This window comes from Dama dama, chromosome 29 (assembly GCF_033118175.1).
Source record: "Dama dama isolate Ldn47 chromosome 29, ASM3311817v1, whole genome shotgun sequence".
In the NCBI taxonomy this organism is placed as follows: Eukaryota; Metazoa; Chordata; class Mammalia; order Artiodactyla; family Cervidae; genus Dama; species Dama dama.
Genome location: NC_083709.1, coordinates 34,771,879 through 34,785,015, shown reverse-complemented (window position 1 = coordinate 34,785,015; position 13,137 = coordinate 34,771,879). Strand labels below are relative to the sequence as shown.

The window sequence follows — 13,137 nt, the reverse complement described above, 5'->3', positions numbered from 1 at the left end:
GACAGGTGATATTTCTGCCATAGATAGGTTATTTAAAATATCCTTTCCCTTTAAATGCAGGATAGTTTAAAAGCCAAGCTGACAAGAACAGAAAGTAAATGCGTAGGATTACCATAACTATTCTGCTTGCAAAGGCATTCTATTTATGATGCTACTGACAAGACCTTTTCTATCTCAGTACAAGTGATAGAAAGTGGCGGGGCAAAGAAGAAGTGGGCAAGGGGACAAAAGAAAGACATATAATAAAATACCAAAACAAAAAACTTAAGACTGTGTGACCATTTTGACTAGAATATACCTCTCTAGGATAGAGGCTTCCCAGGTGGTGCAGTGGTAAAGAATCCGCCTGTGGATGCAGGAGACCCAGGTTCCATCCCTGGGTTGGGAAGATCCCCTGGAGTAGGAAATGGTAACCCATGCCAGTGTTCTTGCCTAGAAAATCCCGTGGACAGAGGAGCCTAGTGGGCTACGCTCCATGTGGTCTTGGAGTCAGACATGACTGAGCATTCAATAACTCTAGAGTCAGTCAGTTCAGTCACTCAGTCGTGTCCGACTCTTGGCGACCCCATGAATCACAGCACGCCAGGCCTCCCTATCCATCACGAACTCCTGGAGTTTACTCAGACTCATGCCCATCGAGTCGGTGATGCCATCAGACCATGACAAAACCTCCCAGTCATGTGCCTTGGACCTCATTGCCTCTTTGCACATCCGAAATGTGCCCCCCTTGCTATTCCTCCTCAGAGTGCTCTCAGGTGACATGTAGCAATGCTCTTGGTGGCATTAAATGCAAGAAACCTCCAGGCTAGAACTTGTGTCCCTTCCAGACGCTTCCAAAGGCTTCCATGATTGGCTCCAACTCTACAATCATATCTAAGGAGAGGGGTTTTCCCCTTTATCCTTAGAACCCTGTAACTACTAGTTTCTGTGCTGAGAAACCGATACTGGACTTTAACTTCTAGGAAACGCACATGTAAAAAAGATAAATCTGTGAAGTCTTTTACTTGTTTCTGCCAATCACACCTCTTATTTGTCCCTCAGGACACCTGCATTTTAGTCATATTTTTGTTGTTGGCTTATTTTCAATTCTATATATTGTTATCCTTTTTTATTTTCCTCTGGCCATGCTTACCAAGTTCCATATTCCAAAGAAAGGCCCACCACATTTTCAAGTAGGAAAGATAAAGCAAACAGTTTTAACTACAAACCTCATGTCCTTTTCAGAAACTTAGAAAATAAAACTATTATATATTATTATTTTCAGTAAGAAGCTGATTTTTGGTATTTTACTTTGTCTTTGACATAGTATTTATCATATTTGTGATAAGAGATAATCTTTGTAACTTAACAGAGAAACTATTCATCTAGCTAGTGTTAGCAAATGTAACCAGCTTGTAACAGAAATAAAATTGAAGGCTACACAATGATCTATTTTAGAGGAAGATTTCTATGATTTTCCATGGTTTAATTGCTGTTCTGAAGTTCACATTTTATTTCAAATGTCATGTCATCTACAGTTTCTCTTAATGTTTGGAGACTATATTTTCTTTTCTTTTGTAATTTCTCTGCTTGCTTTTCTTCCTCTTGTTTTTATTTTTTCCTGCTATTTTATCTTTAAACAAAGCATAATGTTAATTAATGTCTGTATTAATTTTACAGATATTTGTCTGATGCCTATTATGTACAAGGCTTTGTGGAAGAGCTGACAATGTCTACACCTTTAGGAATAAAAAGGATTTTTAGGGAAGCAGAGGTGGGAAGAAGGAACTTCCAGGCAAAAGGGACAGGATGAACAAATGTACAGAAGCGGGAGGATTTGCGGAATTGGAGTAAAGCAGGTATTTCAGTTGGGCTGGAACATGAGTTTCTATTATCCTGGGACAGGAAGCAGATCAGGGAGGTCCTTGAATGCCATGCTGAGGAATTTGGCTTTTGCATTTTAATCCTGCTTTCTCTATTTTGTCTATAAATCTGTTCACACCCCTTCACCTTATTGTCTGGCTCTGGGATAATTATTTTATCTGCAGAGGATGATGTCATGGAAATAGTACTGAACTAAGAATCAAGGACCTTGGATTTATATATTACACTTGGGTTTAATATGTGAATATTACAACCATAATTCAAATCTTGAAGATTAAACTGGTATCTCCTTTTGTTAAAAAGGCTACAAAAGTCATTTTGCTGCTAGAATTCTCTATCATGCCTTGCACACAGTAGGTCCCTAGTACATGTTTTGTTGAATCTAATTCAGTAACGAGTCTCTGAGATCCATGACGTGAACCCCAGCAATGTAGAGAAAGGAGGATCAAGAACCACCAGTTTAAAAGTGATCGACAATTCTATCCTCCCAATGCAGTTCAGTGCTCTGTTAACAGTTTGCTTGCTTGTGTGTTCATTTGTTTTTTCAGGGGGTAGAATGTCCTCAAATAGAATGATTTTATCCCAGAATTTTATTAGAATTTTCAAGCACACAGAATATTCGAAAGATATGTACAATGGACACTTATATACATAGCACTGAACATGGTAAAAATTTATTGATTTCCTGTTTAGTACCAAGCTCTGAACCAGACTCTGCAAACCCCTCTCTCCACTGCCCACAAGAGCTCTGCAGTCTAGAGCTGTAGTCTCACCACTTAACAGCTCAGAATAAAAACCAAACAACAACAACAAAAAAGTGAGCTCAGGAACTTTTAGCAGTTTATGTCCTTAGAGTGCTTCTGTAGGAACTAGGACAGCTGGGACTGTCTGGTTCAAAAATCTGGGTTCTTTCCCCTCCACCAAGCAGCCACTAGAATTCTCTGCTACTGGCCAGGATCACAGGTTCCAGCCATGTCTCTGCAGTGTGAGAAGTCCTGAATTAAGTCTTGTAGAGATGTAAGCAGAGACCTGCTAGTGCTTCAGGAAGCTAGAGATGAGTCAAATCAGTTAAATTTTGTTGCATTCCTTCCATTTGTAACGTGCAGTGCTTGACATTTTGTAGGGAGAGATCACTGAGTATGAGATCTGAGACTATGGGACAGACAATTTTAAAAATATATCTTTCCCCTATAAGCAGCTTAAAATAGTGGATCAGAGTGAGTCAAGTCTGGGTCTCATGTGTTCCTGCTTTGTCTCCATTTACTAAGTTCTCATCACTTGCAAAGCCTTTTTTGCTTTGCATCCCTGAAAGTCTCCTTATATCTCAAAGTCTTTTTCAATTTCCATTTTTTTCTATTTGGATACTTACTCCTCACTGAGTCCTGAAACTAGTAATGATTCCTCCCTTCTCTGAACCCCTGTGGTCCTTTGTCTGCAAAAAGGCAGTGCTGTGTAGTGACTATAGACACAGATGACCTGGGTTCAGATCTTGAGTCTGGGAAATATAGTCTCTGAGTTTTAGGCCTCTGCGTTTCAAGAAGGCACTGGTTGATGAATTTTAATGGCTAATCTACCAGAAATAACATCCATATGAGGGTAATATGTACCTATTCGTAGAGTTGTGAGGATTATATGAAATCATAAATAGAAAGTACTCGGCACATGCCTGGCACATGGGGGCTCTCAGTAAATGTAACTATTTTCATCATCAACTTCTCAGAAAATTATCTAAGGAAAAGTCAAACCACTTTAGCTATAACTCTAATTTTCCACCTACATATAGGTAACTGTGATGAATCCACTTATCACGAGGGGTCCCAGTTTCCTCATATATAAATTGAATATAGAACTCATTCTCTACCTGATAAAATTTCTGTTCATATCACATTCAAGTCACATATGAAAGGTAATTTGAAAATGGTAGCAAATGCTCCAGTTGCTTGGATGTTAAATGGATATTAAGTGAAATGTACATATTTCTGCTCAAATCCCGTTCTGCCCTCTGATACTAGCAATTGGCTTCTGGTAGCTTTATCTCATTTACTTTGATTTTAAAGAAATTCAAAGAATTCATTAGCAAATTGTGTGTAACAACTACTTGTCACACAAAATAAGCAATTTCAATATTTAATAGAGGATTATTTGACTTAATTTCAATAAACAGTCTTTAAAACAAGAGAAATAGAAACAATAGAGAAAAGCAACAGCATATACCTACATCACCAAATTGGACTGACCAACATCCAGACTTAAAAGGTACTAGGACTGTCCCTTGTTAACAGCAACTGGGAGTCCCAGTTGGGAAAAGATGCTGGGCAGTGTGTCCACCCCACAAGTGAGACTTCAAATTGCAGTTTTGGGGGCTCTCGCTTATGATCCCAGGCCATGAACTGACATCATCAGTTTGTGCACAAAAAACACAGCTCTGGGTTTGTTTGTTATTTTTTTTAATGTTTATAATGTTGTTTGTTTCACCTTGTGAGTCACAGGTTTTTGTGACCTCCGGGGAAGGGGGGTGGGGCATTGGTCAGACCTCCAAGGGTTCAAGAATTTCAAGACCCACTCCTTTTCTTATCTAAGGTGCCACTTGCCTTGCTGTGCTTACAGACAGATGTGGAACCCAGGCAGTGCCCAGGCAAATTAGAAGCAGGTCAGAGGCTCTCCTGTTTCTGAAGCCTGAACAAGACTTCCTCCATTTTAATTTCTATAACACATCCCCACTCTGTTTTTTTCTTCCCTTTAATCTTCAGATCTAGACAGGGGAATCAAACCACTTTGACACATGCCCATGAAGATAGTAAGACTTGGGCACTGCCATAACCACCTCCTTCAAGGGGAGAGATGAGGCTCTACAGAGCTCGTCATCACTTCCTACCCCTGAGTTCTTTCCAGAAGGTCCCCTGCCCTGTCTTGACAACAGTCACTGCAACTAGAGGGCCAATGGAGGAGGCCCAGCCTCAGGGAGAGACAGGTGGCTCCGGAGTGAGCACTGTAAAGGCACTTTCCCCGGGGGGAGAAATTCCGAGAGTTGAGCTCACTCTTTCCTGCCATAAAGCACATTGAATGTTAACAGCTTGCTCCTGTCCAAGCTGGTGTTTTTTAAATTAAGTATTGTTAAATCCATACCATTTGGAATGATGCTTCAGACAGCTCTGACACTCTCTCTCTCTTGCTTCTGCTTTCATTTCACCTAATATATTGTGCAGGGGGCCCATAACCAGTATTACAGCAGCTGGGGCCCGCCGCCTCTGCTGCTGCAGCGGCTGCTGGTGCTCAGACGCTGGCAGATGGCTTTCATTTAGATACCTGGGGAGGAAAAAAGGAACGCAGCCAACGCCCTGCTCAGATGCCGTGAGAGGCTTTTCCCAGGCTGCTGCTAGTATGGATCTAAGTTACCTGGGGTTTTATGTTATTTTCCCTCAGCACTGAGAAAGATTTTAGAAACGACAAAGATGAGAGACCAAGGAGTTGGAGACTAAAATAAGGTCCTCTCTACTGTCAGGTAATATATACCCACCATCAAATCTGAGTAGCCTGCCTTCACTGCAGATGTCCATCTCTAGCCAGTAGGATATCAGTGCTGACATCTGCACACACACACACACACACACACACACACACACGCGCGCGCGTATACATACATGCCGACATACAGTGCAGGAGACATAAGAGACATGAGTTTGATCCCTGGGTCAGGAAGATCCCCTGAAGGAAGACATGGCAACCCACTCGGGTAGTCTTGCCTGAAGAATCCTATGGACTGAGGAGCCTGGCGGGTTCCGGTCCACAGGGTCGCAAAGAGTCGGACACAACTGAGGCGACTTAGCAAGCATGCAAGCATGCACACCTATATATTTACATATATGTATATGAAATGGAAGTGATTTACAGTCAGAAAACCTTGCTCAAAAGCTAGTTCTAATGGGTGGAGCACAAGGTAAGTCACTTAAGTTTTCTGAGCCTCAATTTTCAAATATATAAAATGGGGTGAGTTCTTAATCAATTTTGTGAGGAGTCAAAAAACCAAATGAGATTTTGAGTATAAAATCATTTTTTTAAACTTTGAAGATAGCACATAAACTTTATTATCAGAATGACCTCATCCCCCAAAACTAATCACCCTAACCCAAGTTAATTTTGTTCTTTTTCTGAAATTATAGTTAGCTGGTTGTTTGTCCTGCAGGGTATAATGCTTGACTGTATGTTTGCTTTTTCTATTTTCTCTGAGCAGCCACAGTGGGAAAGGAAATGTACTCACAGAGGGACCAGAATCATGATACTTTGTGGCAGGCATCCTCAGGGATTTCAACACATGACTGAGGGCTTAAATTAAAAATAATCATACTATTCAGTGACTTCATTGTGACCATCTTGCTGGACATTGACATGTTCATCAAAACTCTGAGGCAGAAATCTCTGACTCGAAATATCTAGCCAGCATATATTTCTAAAGCACAAAGGAATCTAGACTAGCATACAAGTGGCTATTGACTATCCGTTGACCATGGCAATTTTTTAAATCTGTTCTTCTACAAATGGTATTTTATCATAATCATTCTTGCTACTCTTCCTTTTCCCACCACCTATTCTTCCCTTTCGATCTTCCTGATGAGTGATGTTTACGTGCAGAAAGGGAGGAAGTGGTATTAGATAGAATATTCCATTTTTTAGAATGAGCTGAATCTCTTTAAGGTGTGACACTGATAGAAAAAAACACCCATAGCAGAAAGCTCCAATGCATACAGGAGAGATATATCACATAGCTTTATGAGTGAACGTTTATTTCAATCAAGCCATCTTTAATATGATCAGGATTTCAGATAATGCCAGTCAAGCATTTTTACATCTCCTTGTGAATACTCTTTAGCTTCTGAGCATTAGCTAGTTTTTGAGAGATTTGTAAAACTAATCTTTCTGAATGGGAAAAGCGTACATCGAGAATAGACCTCTTTGTTGTGGACTCATACTATCCATTTTCTTAAGTGATGGATCCTTGTATGCCCTGACTTTCCTAATAATTAGGTTGACACTGGGATGTTTTAAAGCTCTTCTGTCTTTCATTGATATTCCATATGAAATAAGGAATCTGAAGTTGAATAACCTGCTTTTCTCCACCTTTGTGAAGAGCAACACTACAGGTATGTAGAGAAGACCTGCCTGTATTCACATGCCTATTACAGCTTGTACAGATTTTCCCTATTTGTGTCTTTGATGCTTCTTGTCAGTATTTTTTTTTTTTTTACTAATGAAAGGAAAGAACATCAATTCTAAAAGTCTTCTACCTCCACCACCTATATTTCTATCAGGGCTATCAGGAGATCTACACGGGAAGAACTTCCTGGTGACACACCTATGGAAATGTAAGGTCAAGTTTGCTATTTCATTCTTTCAAAAATGCAATGATTTCCTTAACAGATAAGGTGAAAGGAGTCCCTGTTTGACATCTGACACTTTTCTAAAACTGTAATAAAACCCCCCTCTATTAGAATTCAATCTTGCTTGTTGGTGGTTTCACCAGACCAGAAACTTCCTGACCTCCTCTTTGCTGTTGCTGGCCTGGCCCTGTCATCATTTCAGCAGTCGTCAGTACTTCCTCCAGGGCTGCAGTGGACAGGAAAGGTCACCTCCTCGTCCAACGCTCACATAACAGCAGAAGGAAGAGGAGCTGAAACGCCCTTCAGCCCTCTCTGCTACCTTATAGCGGCTCCGATAAAGGCCATGGATAAGGAAAAGGCTGAAACTGTTGCTTAAAAGGTTTGGGAATTAATTGAGGATTTAATTCACCCTTTCTTTCTCTCCCCCTGCTAAAGCAGATAGTTGAGAGTTGGCACAGTGTCAAAACCAGGCTGTTTGTCAACCCGAATTTCAGCTCCATCCACAACATCTCAGTCTTTGTTAAGGGCTTCCTTTTAAACAGGGGACCTAAATTTCCACTTGTGCCTTGAGCTTTAGTAAACCTGGGCTACTTTAAATTGTCACTTTACAAAGAGGTAACCTGCTTTTTTTCTTCTTCTTCTTCATCTTCTTCACATCAAGTCCTGAGTACACAAAGTAACATGCCTCTGTCTAGGCTTAGTGAGGACCTTTCCACATTTTATACAGTCTCCCTTTTCTAAGTCAAGGAGGGAAGTAAAGAGGAACTTTATGGAAGAGGCATAAAGCAGTTGTACAGAACACGTTTAAAGGGCACGTTAAGTCCGTTTCTGTCTGTGGTTCTTTCCCTTTATGGCATATGTTATATATTGACAGGGATTAAGTTTCTCTCCTGAATGGAACAATACAGAGTCACAGGGCGCTACTGTACTTTAGAAAGCCCAGGCACCCTCACAGGCAAACAGCAAATAGAAACAAGCGTATCTCACAGCCTCTCACAAAGGACTAACCAAGTTAGTTCAGAGCACCGGGCTCTGCTTCATCTTTCGCAAGTCCGCATCTTTTGCATTTCCCTCCTGGCTCTGCCGCGGGCTGCTCCGCGCTCCTTTCTTTTTCGCCCTTTCCCCTCCCTCCCTCGCTCGCACTGTTACACTTTCTCGGTCCCCTCGGCTTTGTTATTCAGCATGTCTGATTAGCAGGAGCCTGATTGGCTGGCTGCCTGCTCCGAGAGAGATTCCATTCAGCTTACCCCCCACCCATCCACCCACCCACCCAGCCCTTGGTCAGGAAATGTGAGCGGGTCTGATGGAAGTTGATAGGCAGGGCTGGAAGTGAGCACCAGTCCTGGATGTGACAGCAAGCAGAGGAGCACTTTGCAGCTTATTCAGTGTCCGATTCGGATTCCGGCAAGAATCCAAGCATGGAATGCTGCCGTCGGGCAACTCCTGGCACACCGTTCCTCTTGCTGGCTTTCCTGCTCCTGGTAAATGCCTTTTCGTTTCAATACATCCTTAGTGGCCATTTAGTCTGGGGGCTGTTGGGGTGGTGTGGACGTGTGTGAGTGTGTTTCACTGTATCTTTCTCTTCAAACGCCAGGTAAAGTAATTTACATGGCTTAAAAAAAAAAAAAAAGTAAAAACTTTTTGCAGAAAGCTAACCCCAACTTCCCAAACAAAATAAAGTCTGCAAGACTGTGTGGGATTAGCTAGAGGCATATAGGATACCGAGACTTAAACTTTGGGATCTACTGCATGGAGTTTGTGTGCTGAGGGCTGTATAAATGGTGGTGTGCATGCTTGGAATTTAGGTAACAGACATCCTGAAATCCAACTCATTCAACTTATGGTGTTCCTGTAATTTGTTTGAAGGATGGGCTGTGAGGGGCTTTTCCCCCACTGCCTTTTATGAGTCCTCCTTCCTCTGTGCACATGTTCTAGGGAACCAGGTAAAAGAGGGAATTAAAGCCTCTCTATGGCCAACCCAGATTATAGTTCATAATTATGGCAAGTCATCTATGGATACAAGTTAATGCTAGTATTTATGAATTGAGGATTATGGTCTTTGATCTCAGATCTTCTCTTGAAGAAGGAAATGCTGACTTTGGGTTCGGCTGCTTTCCACAGTCACAGTGATAAGATGCTCTGCTCTGGAACGTCAGTACACACTGCATTTTTGACTCGAAGTAAATGTTCCGTTGTGACTCATACTTGGTTTTATGGGCAGAAAATGAACCTTTACTGTCCAAAAAAAATCGACACTGAAAATATTAATAGCAATGCACATTTTTTTAAACCAGAGTGTTCTGGGCAGGCAGCTTTGTAAACCTCATCTGCAGGTTTGATTCCAAAATTTGCACACACCGAGTCCAAACAAACGTGGTTGTAGCTCTCCTTGTCACATTTCTGGAGAGCCAGCCCTTCCTCAGAAGGTAACCAGGCAAGAAGGGAAAAGGGGGAAATTGTAACGCACCACACGTATAGGTCACATTGATTCATTGAAGATGAAGGAATGTTTGTTCTGATTAGACTCTGAAAAATTTGATCTGCACTGTAATTTTGAAGGAGGGAAGCAAGCTATTTAGCATAAATTTTAAAACTCCAGGAAGGCTCATCAGCTCATCAGACAGTGATTAAATATGTTAACATTCCCGCTTCTTATTTGCATCATTATAGCCAAGAAGTCATAATGCTACGTTGCAAAAGCTGTAAATACAGAAATATATTTTCAAGTGCTCATAGAAATTTAAAGGCAAACTGAATTTTAAGCATGAATGGACTGTAAGTTTGGGGCTGTTCTAAGGAATATAAAAAGCAGAATGTTTAGGTGTGCTTTATGACGAGTGGGGCAAGCAATTTATGAAAGGTGTCTCATTTTTTCCATATGGGACGTGTTACTTATATACACACCATTAGTTTGCCTCGTCTTTCCTTCTTTGTGATTTTTTGAAAGCATGGGTTATTTTCCCATTTAATTACATCATGAAGCAAAATTACCAGTACACAGTACTTTTTTGATATCTTCGTATAGAAGTATGATCTCATTATACTTTGGAAAAACTTGCCCATTCAGGAATAGATTGTTTTCACTGCCCACTTGGTAAAGTGCAGTATATTTCTCTTTGATATTTTTAATATTCATATATGTGTTTGAGCATCTAATGACACTTATGTGGATAAAAAGGAGTGTTTGCTTATTTCAGATTTGAAACATAACACATCTTTGGTTTAAATTACAATAATTATACTGTAAGGATAAAAGGAAATAAAACCCAGGCTTGTTTTATGCCTATATTTAAATCAGTTGGGATTCTGAAAGTTAGGCCAGAAAAGAAAGAACTGTCTGGTGAGTGCCAAGATATAACCCTGTACAGAGTAACAATGTTAGTAGTACCTGCCATATATTGTGTGTCTGAATGTGTCAAACACAAGGTCAGTTGTTTGAAAAGCATTGCAGTGAATTCTCACAATAATCTTGCAAATAAGGCATTGTTAAACCCATTCTGCAGATAAGGAAGCAAGTTCATATTTGAACTCAAAGGGGAAATAATGGAGAGAAAATGACTTGTTTGGTTTGTACTATGGTCACAAAATGTTTAGTAGTGATGGAAGCAATGACATAGGTTGGTCTCTAGTCTTTATTGGAGGTCTTTTTGCTTCACCTTGGCCACTAAAGATGTGCGCAACATTATGGGCACTTGTCACACTTGCTCATTCACTGTCCCATGTAGCTTTGGAGCCAAAAGTAAGTTATTGGCCCAAGAGAAAGTAACCTGGAACATGATCAGTAGTTGAACCGAAGTGTGACATTTTCAGCTCAACCTTCAGTCAGGATCTAGAAATGGAACTGGGTGGCTTATTTTTCTTATAACTGTTTGGTACATTTTAAGAGTCTGTCTAATCTTAGAATTAATTTAAGCACTTTTTAAAGCTCACTTTTTACTTAATGGAAAATAGTCTGTTTGTTTAGTGGCAGAGCCCAGTTTCTACTTCAAAACACAATGAAGTCCCTGTGTCATTTATTTCTATTTTTGGTTACCACCCACGTTTGCATGCAAAGCTCATACATCATAGACTGCTATTTTACTCTGCACACAGTAGGACAGTAGTGCTGGGCAAGAGATTTTATTCTGACATTCAGGTCAAATTAAGCCACAAAACTCCACGTCCCCCATCTCCCCACCCTGCTCCCCTTTCCCCACTCCCTCCTTTGTCCCAATTGTTTAGCTCAAAAGGAATGTGGGGGGAAAGCATGACCGGCCATTGACATATGTGTCCATCCAAACTTGAAGTCAAATCTCTTCTTGTCAGAAAGGCATTTAATCAAATTTGCATTTGCTTTTTGTTTCTTTTAAGTGGTTTTAAGCTTTTTCGCCTGCTATTGTGGGAGTTGCAAGGGTAACACTCAGAATTATAATAAAGTACATGTGTTTTTCTGTTGAATTTCTTTTTTTTCTCTGTACTAATTTATACATGGAAACCAGTCAAACACAATAGCCCATTCCCTTCGGTCGGTCTGGCACTCTCCTCCACTATTATCTAAGTGGATCTGTCTTGGATGGTGATAGCACCATTAGCTTGTGGAATGAATGTTAAGTCCCTTATTTATAGCAGACTGTGGCCTGCTCCAATAAAGTGTGTGTATGTGTGTATGCATGCATGCACAAGCACCTTTCTATAATTATTGACATCTATTTCTTACTATGATGCCTACATTGTCCTTAAATCAAACTTAAAGATATTTCAAGTAACCTGGAGAATGTAACGAGGCATTTCTTTAAACATTATTTACTTCATGTTTTTGAGTCGTTTCTTATCTAGACATAGTCAGCTTCATTTTTGTTTTCTCCTGTTTTAGCATTTCAATCTGTTTCAGAACCACTTTCCAGTCTCCATTATTATTTTCATGTGAACCAGTTCTAGAGCTTCATATAAGTTGAGAGAAGTGTGTCCAATAGTAGTCACTAGTGAACTAAAAACGAATCCTTTTACTCCAGGCAAGGTTTTCCTTGAAAAACTGTGGATATTTTAAAGACGTTTGAAAGAGAGAGAATGAATAAATAAATGTATTTGTGCATTCATAGGAGTGTTAAATACTCTTTACCTATATGTTGATTCCTCTTTACATATATATGTGGATAAAATGGAAAGCAAATCTCTAGCAGACCATGGAAGAGGCAATTACTCAAACTTAGGAGTGTACAGAGTTCATTCTTATATCTTTAAAACAAAATTAAAATCAGGGTATGTGTAGTTTTAATCAGTGAAATGTAGATAAACCCTGTTCTTGCTACTCATTTTTAAGCCCATTTTGTTGGCACATTTTGCACAGGATGTATGTTTGCATGGGACATGGTCTGCTATTTTGGTTCTCCCCTTTATTATGGCTTAATCAAAATATAATTTTAAACTCTTTCGGAAAAAAATGCAGTGTCCTGTGAATTTCTGCATGTCCTATAGTATCTACTAGGATATCTTGGATAGTACAGGCATTGTAACTGTTTGTGAACTAAGTTCAGAGAGCAAAGGATGCAAAGAGACTCATACAATTCTCCCTAATTCTCAATATATTCAGGGTTTCCTAACTTCATATATGTTGCCCAGTTTCTTTGGTGAAGTGACAGCTCTGCTTTTAATTTGTCTATTTCAGGTTCCAGGTCTCACTGGAAATAAGTTTCATTCTGCCCTTCTCTCATTGTGCATGTTCTATTGTTTCTTGCGGTCTCCTGAGTAGAGTGACTCGGAAGTAACCTCTTCGTAGCTGGAGGACCATAGTGTTTTCTTGAGTGAGAGCGTTCCTTAACTATAACCTACTGGTGAAGCATGTTGAGATACACACAGGAAAATGTGTCTAACTCCAGTTTGAGAGTCTTGCTGTTTGTACTGATTTTCTTCATCTAGAGAG

At 40.2% G+C, this 13,137-nt stretch overlaps 1 protein-coding gene across 1 annotated transcript in view; it reads left to right on the top strand.

Moving 5' to 3' along the window:
- Positions 1–8,538: 8,538 nt before the first annotated feature.
- Positions 8,539–13,137, top strand: part of LOC133048525 (ADAMTS-like protein 1) — a 270,703-nt gene continuing 266,104 nt past the window's right edge. The window contains exon 1 of the mRNA XM_061132223.1: positions 8,539–8,719. Within this exon, the coding sequence (XP_060988206.1) occupies positions 8,657–8,719 (63 nt within the window). The 5' untranslated portion in view covers positions 8,539–8,656. The remainder of the gene's footprint in view (positions 8,720–13,137) is intronic.